Genomic DNA, 16,949 nt, shown 5'->3' on the forward strand with positions numbered 1-16,949 from the left:
TCACTTTTAAAACTTTTTTTTTATTATGCAGGTTTGAAATAAAAGAAGCGTTGTGACACAAACAGATGCTGCTGGCAAGGAAAAGAGGAGCAGCATCCAAAAATGTAAAAAAAAAAATAATAATAAAGAAACAAACAAAAAAAAATTCATTGTTGTGGTCTTCATCATGTTTATCAAACCAGAAGAGGGGGCAAAATAAAAACAATAAAATTAAGAATTAAAAAATACACCTCCATTGTAAGAAGCAAAGAGTGATCTAATTTCTCTCATAAATAAGAAAACCTGTCAAATGGCTGATGGGCAACTAGCGGAAAAACAATATATTGATAACCATTTAAAATATTTATCGTTACTGGCTTTACAAATAAAATAACTACAATTGGCAGGTTGTTGTTTTTTTTTTAGTTTTTTTTTTTAAGTTTTTTTTTTTTTACACAACTTAAAATGTTATAGTTCTGTAACAACGAAAAACTGAAATTATGCTACAGTAAAGAGATAAATACAGATGTCTTTGTCAGCAAAAAATGCATTTCTGTTAATCACACAAAAGAGTTAAAAAGATGAGATCAACACAACCAAACACCAACTAGAAACTTATAAAAATCACCGTAATGTGGATGTGATGGCTCCATTCACATGTTTCATTACTTCACTTCTGCATGTCGAGGAGACAGAATTGACATTATGGTCAGACAAAATAAGAAAAAGGGGGGAAGGGGATGGGGGGGAGGAGGGAGGAGGGAGGAGGAGGGAGGGCGTTTTGAGGCAATATCTTTTTTTTTTTTTTTTCCCCTTTCCATATTTCATTTTATCTCACAGCGTTTTCTTTCTCTCTTTCTATCTCTTTCCTCTCTATCTCTCACCTGGCTCCTTCCATTTAATGATCTGCAGGACACATATTGTGTATTCAGTTTTTAGATTGAACTTTATTGGAAAAAAACACACCAGTGAGCACAGATTTAATGCAAGAACGAGAGTGTGAAATACTCCTCTGAAATCCAGCTGCACAGGGCTGTTAAAATTCACGAGAAAGACTCGACACTCGAAACACTGAGACACCCTCGCACGCAAGCACGCACGCACGCACGCACGCACACATACACGCTCAGCTGCGCACGTCATGAATGGGGTACATTCTAACGTCCAGGCGTAAATACACACACACACACATGCACGCACACACGCGCACAGAATGACTTACATGTAATATTAAAGAAGAAACAAATCTATCTCGGCTTCCAATTCCCAATTTGATCCCATAAAAGTGATATTTACAATCACACTGTGACAGTTCAGCAGACCTCAACAGGTCTTTAATATTAAAAAAAGACTCTTTTTTCCTTTTGTTTTTCCCCCTCCCAACCCTGTGATTTTTTTTCTTTTTTTTTTTTTGTATTCATTTGCAGGCCCTTAAGCAAAGCTACCATAACATCTAAGCCTGCGCTGAACCTACTAGAAGTTAATATTTTTTCTCTACAGTACAGGGCCCGACGCTTAGTGGCAAAAAAAAAAAAATAGAAAAGAAAAGAAAAGAAAAGAGGAACAACTTCGCAAGCCAGAAATAAATAAAACAGCACAACAACAACAACAAAAAGGGGAGAAAAAAAATATAATCAAATAAAAAAATAAAAAACACAAAAGGAAATTAAAATGATTAAAGAAGAAGAGGAAGAGTATTTTGTTTTCTTCTCATTCTAATTAAAGCTGGATGGTGGTCCCTGAGGGGGGACTCTGATGGTGACACAGAAGATGAGTGCTCTACAGCCCGGCCTGGGCGGAGAAAACACAACTCAGAGAGGAAGGGGTGGGAGCAGGAGGGAGGGGAGGGGAGGGGAGGGAAGGGGGGACTTCATAAGTGCTTGGCAAATCTTTTTAAACAGCAAGAGGACTGCTAATACATTAAGTGGTACAGACAGCAGTCATCTAGTCAAAAAACTCTGGTCACAAGTTCTTCTAGAAACTGAGAGAAAGAAGATTTACATTGACAAAAAAAGGTGGCGGTGGGTGGCGGTGGCGGTGTTCGGGAGGCGGAATGTGTGTGTGTTTTTCGTCTGTGTGTGTTTACGTAATTGTACAGCATGTTAAGTGTGACCTGTATGTACGTGTGTGTGTGTGTGTGTGTGCATCAGAAGAGGGTTGCGGGGGGGGGGGGGGGGAGAATGGGGATGGGGATGCAGGGGTTGGGTGAGAGTAGACTCCCCGGTGTCGTATTTGTCTACAGAGCATGATCTTCAGTTTTCAGGTGAGGTAGAGTGGCTTGTCCCTGCCAATCATGCTGCCACTGGAGAGGGAAAAAAAACAAAAACACGGAGGTTATTAAGAAAGAAAAAGAGCGATTCAAATGCAAAATTCAGGGGAGGGGGAAATGAATATTTCTTGATGATCACAAATACTTTTCATTTTCCCCCTGATGGCTACGAAACACCCTCTCCCTCATAGCTTGCGACCTCGCTCTAACCGAACCCTGCACACAAACCGAACGTCTCAAAAGCGCTTTAGCACGCCGCAGACTCTGAACGTGTTCCAGTGCTGCAGGACTTGCACAGCCTGCCAAACAATACCAGTGAAAACTTGTGTAAGGAACATCTGTTTTTTACTGCCGTCTGACAAACACATGACAAGCTCTATTATCTCACCATTACCTCTCCAGCTGTCTCCTCTGTCTCGCCGGAACGGAGCTGACAATTTTCAACACTTAATATTGTGAAAGCGGTGGGAGAGACGCGACTGCCTTATATGCTGATTTCTGAGGGAGGTCTGCTTTGTGAAAAAAAGGATTGGAACGTATCTATCTGACAAATTTAACCCGAGAACCTTGCATCAAGGAGGTGATAATGGAGTCTTGGCATTTTATACATTTTCACTGTATATCTTTCTGTTAAACTTTAACATAACATTTCCACTCTGTTAAACTCCAATCCAAATGTCTTTTAAACTTGTGGCTGCCTTCCAGTACCCATACTACCATACTATGAAGTATGCCTTAAAAAAGATTTTGGTTGACACCCTGACCCTAACCCTGATTCATACAGCAGCCATTTTCCTCCTCTATAAGGTCAGGATGGGAAACCTAAATGTAGGCCAAAGCTGCTGTGTTCCAGGTTGCCAGTCATGTAAACATTAAGTAATTTGTCATTTACAGCTTCCCAACTGGTTGGCCACTGAAAAAGATGATGTTTTATGAAAATCTAGAGGCACTCGGGCCACATTTAGCTTAAAACAACATCTGATTGCTCGTTAGCCGATGTTAGCATTCAACAACTTCCAGGCTAACGTTGCATATTGATTACTTCCCCTGTGTTTCACTTCCAGGTTTAGACTATATGACGATATGAAAATTCAAGATTATCATACCATGTAAATGTGTTTGTCTACTGCATTTAATTCTACTGTGTTAGTGTCATTAAAATGAAGATTTTGATCAAGTTTAAGGTTTCAGGTTTCATGTTTGTCAGGACATAATATTCTGTCAAACAACAACAAAACATTTGAATAATTGTATTATTCAGTACCATGAAACTGTCATATCGAGATGATCATTGTACAGTGAAAATGTCATATTTTTGCCAATGCATTATTTGTTAATTGCAGTACGGCAGAAACACCAGGATGTCCCACTGCATCCTGTCACATGTTGCTGTATGCAAGCCAACATGCTTTTCTGGCTATTCTGACCCACAATCCTCTGCACAGCTCAAGATACGTCTCACCGACTGAGCCACCAAGAGAGCAGAGGCAGATCATAGCTCAAAGTTAAAGGCAAAAACAGTCCACTCTGTCTCCACTGACCTGCAGTGGTTGCCACACTCCCGATTGCAGTATTCACTGTCCCAATCATGGCTCTGAGCCACTCCAGGGCCTGGACCAGGGCCAGGGGCTCCTGGAGACTGGGAACCCCCAATGCTCTTCTGATACTCTGACTGGAGGTGGGAAAAACCCTGTCGAGAAGAGAGACTAAATGAAGTCACCGTCTTAAAAGCATTAACTGTTCCACAGCAGGAAAAATGTGTCTCCGTTTGTTGCCTTACCTGCTGCCCAGGAGGAGGGGAGTGAAGAGAGGCCTGCAGCCCCATCTGGTGAGAGATGATTGGCTGGGACTGGACCTGCTGCATGCGGATAGGCTGGTTGAGGAGCGAGCTCTGGTGCAGGGAGAGCTGCTGGTGGGGGTGAAGGGGTGGGCTGATCTGGAAGGAGGAAGGGGGAGAGGCACTAATGCTGGGCAGCATCTGCGATTGGCTGAGCGTCTGCGACAGCGCGTGGCGAGGGGCGTGTCCTGCGTAGCTCTGCAGGTCGGCGAGGGGGAAGGCCCCGGGGCCCAGGTAGGGCGACGATGGCTGGGGGGGAGGTGGCACACTGTACAGGGGCGTGTTGGCTGGCATCATGTGTGGAGAAGCCTGGCTCGTCTGGGCATTTTTTGACTCCACGGGATCATTATATGTCTGGAGGGGAGGGAGAAGAAGCTCATTACAAAAGCAGATTCTTGTAGTTTTTTTGCACTTTTAGTTTATCATTATGCGATGAGGGACTTTTTTGCTGCTTGCTTTCGGATTTGCCTCCAAATTAAGTGGTTTAGGTAAACTGACAAACCTGTCGGGTAGTTTATAACTATATTTTGCACCCCGTCTGATTTGATTACTGTGGCCTTGCTCCCAGTTTTCAGCAATTTCTTTGACGAGTGTAATGTTATCATAACCACTAAGAAATGATGGCCAAGGCTCCAAAATAAGACTCAACTTGGAATTAAACTATATTCAGTGAAATACTTAAAGTTTTTAGACCAGTTAGGGCTAGACTATTTACAGTATTGCCAAAAAAATATGGCCAGTATTGTGGACCGTTGTGTCCAAACTGCTTACTTACAATATTGAAATGATGGTATGCAGTATTTTGAGACGGATATGAGCATGTGTATAACAGCTGATGGAGGAGCTGATGGTGGCTAAGTGATAAAACTGTCCCATAATTCTTTGTGCCTCCTCTCTCCCACAGAGACGACCCTCTCGGGGGAATTTTTCAAAACAATATGTCAATAAAGCAAAAAAAGCAAAATAAGCAGCTGGCATCGGCAAATTCAAAGACAATTATTTAAATAACTTCAGGAGATAAGTTTAAAAGTGACATTGTCCCTCTTCCAAGAAACTTTCGTTTGATGTGAATATGTGGTTGTAAATGACGCACTAATCCTGTTCTGTTCATTACCTTAAAGGGACAGATCGCCCCAAAATCAAAAATATATATTTTGCTGTTATTCAATCAAACATTTTTTTGATCTGAGTTTAAGAGTTTTGGAGATATCAGATGGTAATCTTATACCCGGGAAATAAACTTTTTGGGCCACTGACCAGTTTTCTGACACTGTAACCACTTCTAGTTATAGGAGGATCGTGCTTGCGACATTACTGACGTCCAAATCGGCCGAACTGTTTCACCTGCTAGCTTACTTTTCTTAGCTTAGCTCATCTCGCATTCACTCGTAGATCTACGCTTCTTCGTGTGCGATGATACGTTTGGTGGGTGTAGTTTGGTAGAAATAAAGATCTCTGTATTATCTTGACTTTATCTTTATCTTTATCTTGACTGCACTTTGTGATTCTGGGAAAGAGACATTGTTGTTGGGTTTTAAAAAAAGTAGTTTTAATGACGCTTTAAGCACCACACGCCAAGTGCCACCTACATTATATCTGATTATAAAAACTGCACAACAGATAAGAAAATGTTTTGGGTGCAATGTCCTTTTAAGTACTAGCACTATGTTCAACCACACCACTGTTTGTGGCTCCTCATGATCAACACTCTGCTCCGCTTCTCCTCATTTATATATTCCACACAAACCACTGTTGATGCTTTGAGACCCAACACACACATTTATTCTGCAGGCCTCTCCGTCTCCCTTTTTCTTTCATGAGGTGGTGTATGTATGAAATACATCCACTGTTTCTCATTAACTGTCAGACTGGCTGGAGTGATGTGCGCTGGGCTGCTATTTAGTAATGGCTCACATCCATCCCCCTGAACCCCCGAAATAATCAATGGAACGGGATGGAGGGATGGATAAAAGAGAGGGACAGACACATTTGCAGGGTCAAGTGGAAAATGAAATACTGAAGAAACGGAGCGGAGGGGAGAGGGAGAGGACGGGCGTGATTTGTTGAACAGTGTTTTTATTTGAAGGGGAGATTTTTAGAATATATTTCGGTAACCGTACTCCATATTCATCAGAGGAAATATACAACGAGTATACGTGTTAAATGAGGGCTGAAACATTTATGAAAATCTGCGAAATTTACGACATAACGTCACTTTTTTTTTTTTTCCAATCACATTCTGCACTTAGGATTTTTTTTTTTTTCTCTTCGACTGAAAGCGAACACAAAGAGAAGTGGCTCGGCATACAGTGGGAAGCAATCAAACTTTTGTGTCTTTCTTCTTCTCCTAAACAAACCGGCATGAGTCACAAAACAAAAAGGCAACAGGTGCACGCTGGAGATGCGAATCCTTCAAATGATACTCCAATTACCTCCAATTCCACCCACCCCAATTCACTTTGAAAAGACTCCTTCATTGGTAATTAAAAAAAGAGAGTCGCGTTGAATCGTGAGACTCAGCCCTGCATTCAGATTGGCTGGTCCTGAATGAGTGAGACGGTGGGGTGGGGGTGGGGGGTTGTTGGTTTGGTTGCAGGTTTATTTTTGTCAGTCAGTCAGTTTTTTTTTTTTTTTTTGACTGGCAATCTACCAAACGTATAGTATCAATCAAGCCTCTGTATAGGAGCTCTGACATGAATGTCTAATTGCGGCGAAGACAAGAGATGAGAATAGTCTTTTTAGTTGAAAGTGTGCCACAGTGAAGAGGCTGATGAATTAACTATTCATGCCTTAATCAAGGTGCTTGTTTTCGGCCCATGAGCACGAGAGGAAGTGTGGCGCTGTGCGGAGGGGTGGGGGTGGGGGCGGAGGAAGGAGGACGCGGAGAGAGGAGGGTGGAGGAGGAGGAGCTTTGGTATATGCTAATGCAATTTAGACTTGTGTTTTTCCCAAAACAATGCGGAAACAGCGGAATGAAACGCACACGCACAAACAGATTGAAACACCCCCACCCCCCCTTTTGCGCTGTGATAGCTATTGTATAAGCACTGCAGATGTAAGGCGAGTCGGGGAAGGGGTGGTGGTGGTGGTGGTGGTGGTGGTGGAGGGCATATCAGCTTTTTAAAAAGTTGAACTTTTTTCCAATGTGGGTTTTTCATGTTATACAAACACAGGTAGAGAGGTGTTAATGCTCCGAGCTAAACTGGAGTAACCTGCAGCAAAGGGAAGGGAGCAGTGGGTGTGAGCAAACCTCAGCCAACACATTAGCCGCCCATCAGGGAGGACAGAAGCACCGGGAGGACAGCAAATGATAGGTAATGTCCACTTCTACTCTTACACGTGCATGCACGCACGCACGCACACACTCACACACACACACACACACACACACACACAAAAACACTCAGACACACACACACACACGCGCACGTAATGTTACTATTCATTTCTCCCCAGGTTGCAAATCGGGTGTGTTTAAGGCCTAATTTTCACTGTTGTCCTCCGGGCACACACACACACACACACACACACACACACACACACACACACACACACACACACAAATATACTAACCCCTCTCCGTGCTGCAAGTGGACCCTTTCCTCGGAATAAGAGTGAGAGGAATTCTGTCTAATTTATCATCCCTTATATCACCGCTGACCCATGTATATCAAAGACATGACCCCCATGGTTACCTTGGAAACCAGACTGGCTCTGTAGGCGGCCAGGGCTTTCAGGTACTCCTTCTTAGCAGCCTCTGTTTTCCTCTTGTAGCTCTGCAGGAGCAAACACAACAACAACAACGATTGATTACAAGGTGACGCCAAAGGCTAAAATGACCCTGTGGTCCACGCTGACTGAAGTGGATGAGATTTTTGGGGAGTCACGGTGCGATTGCGTGACCCTGGCAGTCTGCCCTGAAGGATGAGAAAAACAACAAAAAAAAAACACATCAGATGCATTCACTGAGCAGTTATCAAATCAAGGGGATTCGACCATTTGCACGACGTTGCCACACTCCAAGCGTTTACTCCTTCCGAACCGTCCAGGGTGAAATGCACGAGAAAGCTTGTGCGCTGTAAAGTGAAAAAGGCAGTTTGAAATATAAACGGAGCTAAATGAGGAGCGAGAAGCTGTTGCTGTGTGCTGCCTTTTTTTTTTTTTTTAGCCTCTTCCCTCTATTAAGAGCTGTTGCTCATCTCTTAATCAGAGCTGATGTCCCAGCAAATCATTCAGACGAGGGAAGGGAGTGGGAAAAGAAGAAAAAATAAATAAGAAAAAAAGTATTCAAAACAGCATTAGCAGAGAGGCAATCTCAAGCCTCCTGAATGAACCTCAAATGATGCGTTAAGACAGGGAATTCGAGTTAATGTCATCACATGTCACTCACGGGCTCTTTATAGCTGCCACCGCCTTTTTGATGCGGGGGGGAAAACAAGACGCAAGAAGAAAAAAAAAAAAGTCCACCCTTAAATCGATGAGGAAGACTCAGATCTCGGCTCCTCTCTGGAGCATTTTAATATGAAGGAGAGTGTGTGTGTGTGTGCGTGTGCGTGAATGCAGCGGGTAATTACTGATCCTCAGCGAGAGACTGTCTGTGGCTCCGTGGAAGGGGTCATTTCTTTTCAAAGAGGTGGGGTAGAATAACCATTAAGCATTCATGTGTTGCCAAATGCACATAGGCTGGCAGCTGCTAACACAGTCAATAAACAAACAGACGTACACAGAGAAGAGCAAACAGACCCGGGATGAAGACGGATACAATCTCTTGCTCAAACAGCTGATGTTTATCCTCTCACTCATCCCTATTTACAATATTATTATTATTTCCCCTTCCGCGAGACGCACGCAAGGTAGTTTAGAACAAAACTCCGTCGGATTAGCACGCTTGAAAAACACAGATTTTCGGTTTAATCTTCGTTAAGAGTTACATCTCTGAAAAAAAAACAACAAAAAACAGACAGACAACAAGTGACAACCTGCCCCCGTCACCCCTTAAATATTGATTGAGCCGCGGCTGCCTCTTTAATGAACCCCAAACTACTCCCAGCAGCTTTAATTTCAAATTAATTTAACACAGCTAATGATTCGCGCGACGACGGATACTTTTAAATAAATTACCATGCCTAAGGATGTCTAATTATTCCAAAGTGAGTGGATTCATTAGCAATTGAAGCCGTCAGAGGCTGCAGGTCAGTATGAATTAAAAATAACAAAGCTGCGAGGGGGAAAGCATATGCCTCCGTCGTAATCCTGACACGGAGGTGTCCCGCCTGAATTAGCCCCTAATTGTACCTTAATGAAATGTTCTTGTTTGATAACCAGTTAATTACAGGAGACAATAACTCCGCACCCTGCTGACACTGAAGGGAGTGATTACCCCGACGAACGAAAGACAGAACGACCTGTGAGAGGAGGAGGAGAGAATGAGTAGGGAGGAGGAGGAGGAGGAGGAGGAAGCAAACGGGAAGTAGATAAGGTGTAGAGAAGAGGAGAGGAGAGGAGAGGAGAGGAAAGGAGATGGGATGAGATGAGAGGAGAGGAGAAGAGAGGAGAGCAAGAACAAGGAGGAGAAAGGGGGAAAATAAAAGTAGGAAAGGATAGGATAATGGTGAAGGAAGTAAGGAGATGAAGAAAGGAAGGGAGGTAACAGAAGAGTACAGAGGAGAGGAGAGGAGATGGGATGAGATGAGAGGAGAAGAGAGGAGAGCAAGAACAAGGAGGAGAAAAGGGGGAGATAAAAGTAGGAAAGGATAGGATAATGGGGAAGGAAGTAAGGAGAGGAAGAAAGGAAGGAAGGTAACGGGAGAGTAGGGAGGAGAGGAGAGGAGAGGAGAGGAAAGAAAAAAAAGACGAAGAAGTGATGTGGAAGACGGACAACAAAGAAGCAGACAAGACTTAAAAAAAGGATGAAGATCTTCAGACAGACGCTAAAATAAGTTTCATATCCAAACGCGCCACTTATGCAAAACGACAGTGTATCTTCTCCTCCGATCTCCGACCTTTCACCGACACACAACTCCAACACAGCAGAGTCTATTAAATAAAGCTAAGGTCTCGCCTCCCTCCCTACCTAACTCCATTATCACTGTTCCTCCTCCCCGCCACTGTAAAAAAAACAAAACAAAAACAAATTGATCTTAATCTTGAATAAGAAAAACAAGAAAAATGTTCTTTCGTGTTTCTGGGGCAGCTTTAACATGTAGTCACCTTGAGGAATAACGCAGCCCAAATAAACGCATTGATCTCGCACTATAAAACGAAGGCCTTTGGGAATTAAGAAAAAACAAAACACTATGCATAGCGTGCAGGCATTCCAAAACATCTTAATACAAAAAAAAAAAGAAGAAAAAAAAGGACAATATGAACATAAACATGAATAAAAAGAAGACGCTTTGTTCTGGCGAACTCAAGGGCTGCACTGGAGAATGCACAACAGCACGAGCGAGGTGCACGCTGAAGGAACCACAAAAAAAGGGACAAACATCACAACAAATGAAACTTCTGATCGCTCCTTCAATAAAATGCAGCGATAAAACATGCATCCCCCCTCGGTGCGTTTATGTGGATCCTGCTGCCACGTGGCGTGTTTGAGAAGTACTATAGGTAATTGGAAACAGAGGGGGCCGACGTTCTAGTTAAAACAAAGCCGTGTGTAGGGGAAAGGGGTTGTGTTTACATTCTCCTGCATGGCTCCAGAGGGTCTGACTGCGACATTATAGAACACACCTCATCGGTCCTATAGACATGACGTGACAGCCGACGGAGGGGAGGGTTGGGTGGGGGGGACGTAACAGAGTATACATCAAGACAGCCAGAGCACGGAGAGATAGAAAATGCACTTCACTCGAACGTTGCCGGTCAGCAGCTGCGGATAAAGAAACAAGAAACACCACAGCGCGTCTCTACGTTCAACCGAAATCACAGAGACGTTAATATCTTCTGAGAGCAGCTGAATCGGTTCCACTCTGTAAAACGCACGGTGGGCAAGTTTATCCATTTGTTGTTGTAAGTGACAGTGCGAGAGTCACGGAGAATAATTAGAGCAATCGCCGTGTTATTGCCCAGACAGGGGTACTACATTTCATTCCATAATGACATCATTACCTCAAGTTAATTACGTGTCTTTCGAGGTGACACGTTTGATTAAACACATGAATGCACAAACAAATCAAAAAATTAGCAGCGGAACGGCACAATAAATGGAGACGTTTTTTTTTTGTTTTTAATGGCGGGATTGCCCTTTTGTGGGTTTGCGTTTTTTTTCCTCGTTCGTCCGTCTCTGGTTCCCAGGTAATGCTGTGAAGGACAAATGCATTTAGAGGGGGAGAGGGGGGGGAGAAGGGAGAGAGGCAGAGAGAGACAGAGAGAGGGAGAGAAACATCCACGGTGCAAAACCTAAGGTGGAAAAGGAATCCGGGACGTAAGGGGTTAAGGAGCACAAACAATAACATTTCAGGAGCAGATGTCCTTGAGGCAAAACCAAGGACAAGGCAATTGCTAATCTTGTATTCCCAGCATGATCAAATCACCAGGCAACAGATATAAATAAAAGGACAGGAAATGAGGAATTCACATTCAAGGGTGTCAGCGGCGAAATGAAGATTCATGGTGAAGAGCCGCGGTGAAGGCGGCAAAAATTAACTGCAAATAAAAGGGACAGACGGCCTCCAAAGTCCGGCGTGTAGAGTAGGGGTTCGGCCGGGAGAGAGAAAAAACACACACACATGCTAGATGGGGTCTGGTCGACGGGAGAGGCTGAGGCTGAGGAGAATGGGCTGCACTTTGTCATGGAGACAGGTGCTTTTATTTGACACCCAATAGGCTGCGCCCCTGACTGGGTATTCTAAAAATATGAGTCTGCGCATGATCATCAGACTGTCTCGTTTTCTATTCATTTCACACCATCATTTGTTACCGCAAACACACAGGAACCCCTTTGACTTTGTCTGCCGGTGTGGAATGCCACAAAACGAAATAGAAGAAATGTGCCGCGCAGGAGCCGCTTTAAACCGCAGTAAATGTTAATGCAGCTCCATATGCACAGGTCAGCCGGTAATAAAATTAAATTGGCTCCTGAAAAATACTCAGGGAAGTGGATTCCTACACTGCTGATGGTGGGGAAACTTTCCTGCTTTCTTTCAGTATATATAATTTTCACTGCATTAAGAGATTTCCTCGCAGCGGATCCGGCTGTGTTGGTGCATGTCTAATTCACAGATAAACATTCAAAGACAACGATTTCAAGGCATCGGACGCATTACGGATCATTTATGCAGTTTAGCATAGAACAGACACATTTTGAAATTAAAAGCTCCATCTGCATTTTCAGTTAAAGGGAAAATCCACCAATTTTACACATTAAAGTGTGTTCACAGGTCTCGGAGAGTACTACTAATACAAGTGCTGTAGTATAAAGCTTGTTGTGGCTCCAGAGGAAGCTGCATGTGATCTGATAAACTGCCTCCAGTGATGTCACTCAGTGGCTAAGTTGCATTGTGGGTGACTGTAGGCGACCCCTTCTCGAAAAGCAGTCCACTGGTCTAACATTGCGCCCCCATAACAATGTCGGGCTGGATTGGTTGAATCGTGGATCGTGAAGACAAATTACCGTTTCTTTCGTATTCCACATATGCATTCTTCCTTTTCAAAGCCTGGCGGCTACATTATCCACAGTGCAGCTTAGCCTCTGAGTGACATCACTAGAGGCAATTTAGCAGATCACCTGGAGCTTCCAACACGACTACTTTTCTCACATATGTAGCCATACTCCCCAAGACCTCTCAATGCACTATGATGTGTAAAATTGGTGGAGTTGCTCTTTCTAATTGGTCCCTGCCAGCTAGCTGTATTAACTAGCGGGGAGGACATGATGTTGTGACAAGCAACACAAGAGCTGTTAAATGTTAAAATCTTTGCAGCCGCATAAGTCAGATAGTCTCCTCAGTGTATTGCAACAGACGGACTCAGGTACCAGCTTATGCTCTGCAGAATCCACAGTATGTGTAGTGAACCTGACCTGTGAATTTGCATGGCCCCGACCTAAAAAAATTACTGTTGGAGCAGTTTTAGTCGCATTTCAGGCTAGCAGCTGACATGTGAATATGTGAGTCATCAGTTAACTGGTAGTTAGTCATCTATAGGTCTACCCAGTGCAGTGAAGTATAACAGAAAGGTAGGTAAATATTCTGTTGCATTTATATAATGCTCCTTACCCAGCGTGCTTTACAATTTCATTCCCACCCATTTGCACATGCACTTACACAACACCGACAGCGAGCTACTATGCGGTGACCAATGGGACCAATTTGGGGGTTCAGCGTCTTGTCATATTAAGTAAATTAAATTTATTGTACAGCTTCGTAAATAATACATTTACTTTTGTGATCCAAAACATTGACATGTGGCTCAATTCTGAGGCAGTTCTGTGAATAGTATCAATTTCAGGCTAAAATAAACACATTCTGATTAGCCACACCCACTTTTGGACTGTAAGTACTGCCCACTTCCAGTGTAAGCCCCGCCCATTCCAAGTACGAATACGGATACAGATCATTTAGGTGGTCGAACAGATACAGTCTCAGATGAAAGTGCGCTCGCTCATCCCCACCTCTGAGGACAAAGATCAATTAAGAGTACATTCTCCGTACTCTGAGTGAACACAGTATTGATCTACCTGTTTCTGCTCCTCTCCCAGTCCGTCCCACATGGAGGCGACTATCTTGGATACGTCTCCGAAGGTGGCGTTGGGATTCTGTCCTTTAATGGCTGCCTGGGTGTCTCTGAAGAACAAGGCGTAGGCTGACACGGGCTTTGTGGGCTCGTTGGGGTCCTTCTTCTTCTTCTTCTTCTGGGGTTTGGGCTTGGGCTTCATCATCTCTGAAGACGGCCGCTTCTCGCCCGTGATCTGGAAGACCATCAAAAACACACCAAAAACAAAACGGCTTATTGACACTGCAGACAACAGGAGTGAACAATTTCATCTCTGACAAATGTTCATAACATTGGGTCCAGGTGAAGCATGCAGACTTCATTAAATTCATAATTCAAACTCGCACGTTCAGTGTTTGGATATTGCAGCAATGTTTCACCGACGGCGACACTTGGACACAGAGGGGTGGTTGACAGCGTTTTTGTTCTGCCTTTACTTTGTCAAAGAATAACATCTGTTAGTTGAATTTATCAAAACCCTTTCAAATCTTTATTTTTCAGTTGTTCCGCAAGTCATAAATTCTGACTTTTCATGCGCCGGGTGAAAGGAATTTTAAATCGCCTGCTGTATCGGCTCTGGCTTTGATGTGGTCTCAGAATGAATTGGGGAGAGCAAATGGAATTACTTACTGATAGGAGAGGTGGTAATCATTTTTATTCACACACACACACATAGTGAGCAGCACAGCAGAGGTGCATAGGCAAGGAAATACATTTTCTTTAACTAAAGAATCCCCCTTCTTGTTGTACTGTATCAGCGCGAGCCAGCGTTTAAACACACGATGAATCTGAAACACTGTGCCGGTGATGGCAGATTCAATTATACACTCGTTCGCGTTCCCCTTACAGAAACGGAGCGGATCCACAGAGACGTTGGGTTTGGTGGCCAATTTATGAAAGCAGTTTTGCGCATTTACATAAACCAAATGAATGTAAACAAGTTTTCTGCTCTTCCTGTGTAAATGATCGAGTGATTGAAATGAAGGAGTGCCCGGCGTAGAACTCCAGTGACAAAACTGATAGGATCGTCCAAACACTTCTGTGTAGTTCATGATTGGCCCATTAAATCAATCCTTCACATCTGAAAATAAAGTTTGCTTCACTGTTGAGATGAACAAAATACAACACAGTCACCAGAATAAAAGGTATTGTTAATTTCCACAAACTACTGAAATGTTGCATTTGTACATTTTATACTTATCATAAAAATAATGTAATGCATGACATGTCATATTATGTTCAGATTATGATGTATATGAGCCTACTTACTGTCTGTATTTGGGTTTTTGGTTTAATTTCCTGTTTTACTTTGTAAGGATCATCCTCCTGTGTCACTGTTACTTCCTGTCTTGTTTTGACATTCCCTCCCTTGTGATTGCGCTTGATTGAGTTTCACCTGTCCCTGATTAGCCTCCTGTGCATTTAGCCCATGTGTTTTCCCTTTTTCAGTTTGTTCCTTTTGTTTCATCTTAATTTGACTTCTGGAAGTTCTGTTTTTCCTTGGTTCTTGGTTTTCCTTCTTGTTTTTTTTTTTTTTAAATCAGCTTTTCATCTGAGCTTGCTTTTCCTATTTTTAGTCTGCATTTTGGGTCCTTTCTGCTACAATTTAACACTTTCATGTCGGGATGTCGAGGGGACAGCGGTGGCATGACGGCTATGTGAAACACCAGGCCAGCCAGAGACCACTGTTCAAGATGGCATTTCGACCATTTGCAAACATGAAACCTAGGAAGGTTTTTAACAACAAGTCAGCCATGTTAGGGGAACAAAACTAGACTATAACTATGAAAAGAACTATAACTATAACCTTGGGACAATCCCTAGCCGTGTTTTGCAGTGACCAAAACAGGTATTTTAAGCAAAAACATGACCTTTTCTGAACCCTTATCAAACTGTTGTATTTCCTAGACCTAACCAGCCCTTAGACAGAGCACTGTCATGACATAAAACTGAAATTTAAAGTTTCAACATAAACATATGCTGTCAACTTTTAGTCTGGTAGCTTGGTTGCAATCTATCGAAATCACTTCAGCGAAAAGGATTTCATGCAATTTGTTGTGTGTGTGTGTGTGTGAAAGAGTTTGCCCTCAATCTTACAAACATGCCTCAGTGGCGATGGATTGCCAGCTATTTGCAACTGTGTAATTTGAAGGGCAAAATTATCCGCCACAAAAAAAGGACCGAGAGAAGATTTTGGAATTGTGCTGCTAACAGAAAATAATACAAAAAAATAAAAAAATAGAATTAAAAATCGTTTCTATACTTACATTCAGAATATTCTAATATTTTCAAATGTGACACCACACTCCAACACATCATTACATGCACTGCAATTTTTTTTTTTTCTTTTGAATGGCATCAGCTCCCCTCAACGGCAACATTTTGCAACCATGTGAGTTTTCCAGCCAGCCAAATAAAAAAGCACAAGCATGGCCCCCCTCTGAATTCCTGTTTAAACTCAACACTACAGTCAGCATGCGAGCCATCTCTCTGAGAAGCACTGCCAAGCCCCTCGCCTCCTACTCCACTACTACAAGCCAGAGAAGCGTTTGCCGCATCAGTACCTTCGAGTGAGGATCAGTCTCCTCTTCCTGATTGGAGCTTGAGGGGGAAGGTGTGGCCGATTTACTTCCGGGAGGTGAGGGGGAACCATGAGGCAGTGCACTCCGGCTGACCTGAGGGTTTAGCTGGGTCAGTGCGCTCATGGGGTTGGGCAGTATCGAAGGTGAGCTGTTTATCAGGGGGTGGTTACGGGCGGGGTCATAATGAGAGCCGTCGGGGTGCTGGTGATGGTGTTGCTGTTGGTGGTGGTGCAAAGCCATCTCCTGCATCTGGGGTGAGAGAAGAACACCAGCTTTACTATCTGCTCCTCTACTCACAGTAAAGATCAACGATTGCCAATTAGCCAAATATGCAAAGACGTAGAGATGTAGATGACATTTTTTTTTTTTTTTTACAAATTTGAGGAAGATATTCATGTGTGTTGGACCATTGTTGTAAAGAGGGGAAGAGGTCTGCTGGAAGAAACATGACAGACAGACAGACAAAAAGAAAAAAAAACCCTCTTCGAGGTCTCACTCATAAACTGAGGCTGGTGGTTAGAAAGCTTCGCTTTTCTCTTTCAACTGTCTTTTCTTAGGACAGAAACAGGCA

General features: G+C 43.2%; 1 protein-coding gene across 5 annotated transcripts in view; it reads right to left on the reverse strand.

Moving 5' to 3' along the window:
* The window catches only part of tox2 (TOX high mobility group box family member 2), a 131,684-nt gene continuing 114,735 nt past the window's right edge, over window positions 1-16,949 (reverse strand). For 2 of the 5 annotated variants that reach the window (XM_030420822.1, XM_030420820.1), the window contains exons 5-10: window positions 16,361-16,627; window positions 13,762-14,004; window positions 7,781-7,861; window positions 4,029-4,439; window positions 3,790-3,938; window positions 1-2,281 (exon numbers count right to left, since the gene is read on the reverse strand). In XM_030420822.1, the coding sequence (XP_030276682.1) occupies window positions 2,239-2,281; window positions 3,790-3,938; window positions 4,029-4,439; window positions 7,781-7,861; window positions 13,762-14,004; window positions 16,361-16,627 (1,194 nt within the window). In that variant the 3' untranslated portion in view covers window positions 1-2,238. The remainder of the gene's footprint in view (window positions 2,282-3,789; window positions 3,939-4,028; window positions 4,440-7,780; window positions 7,862-13,761; window positions 14,005-16,360; window positions 16,628-16,949) is intronic. The other 3 variants (XM_030420821.1, XM_030420825.1, XM_030420824.1) reach the window with 3 other exon arrangements.

This window comes from Sparus aurata, chromosome 6 (genome assembly GCF_900880675.1).
Source record: "Sparus aurata chromosome 6, fSpaAur1.1, whole genome shotgun sequence".
In the NCBI taxonomy this organism is placed as follows: Eukaryota; Metazoa; Chordata; class Actinopteri; order Spariformes; family Sparidae; genus Sparus; species Sparus aurata.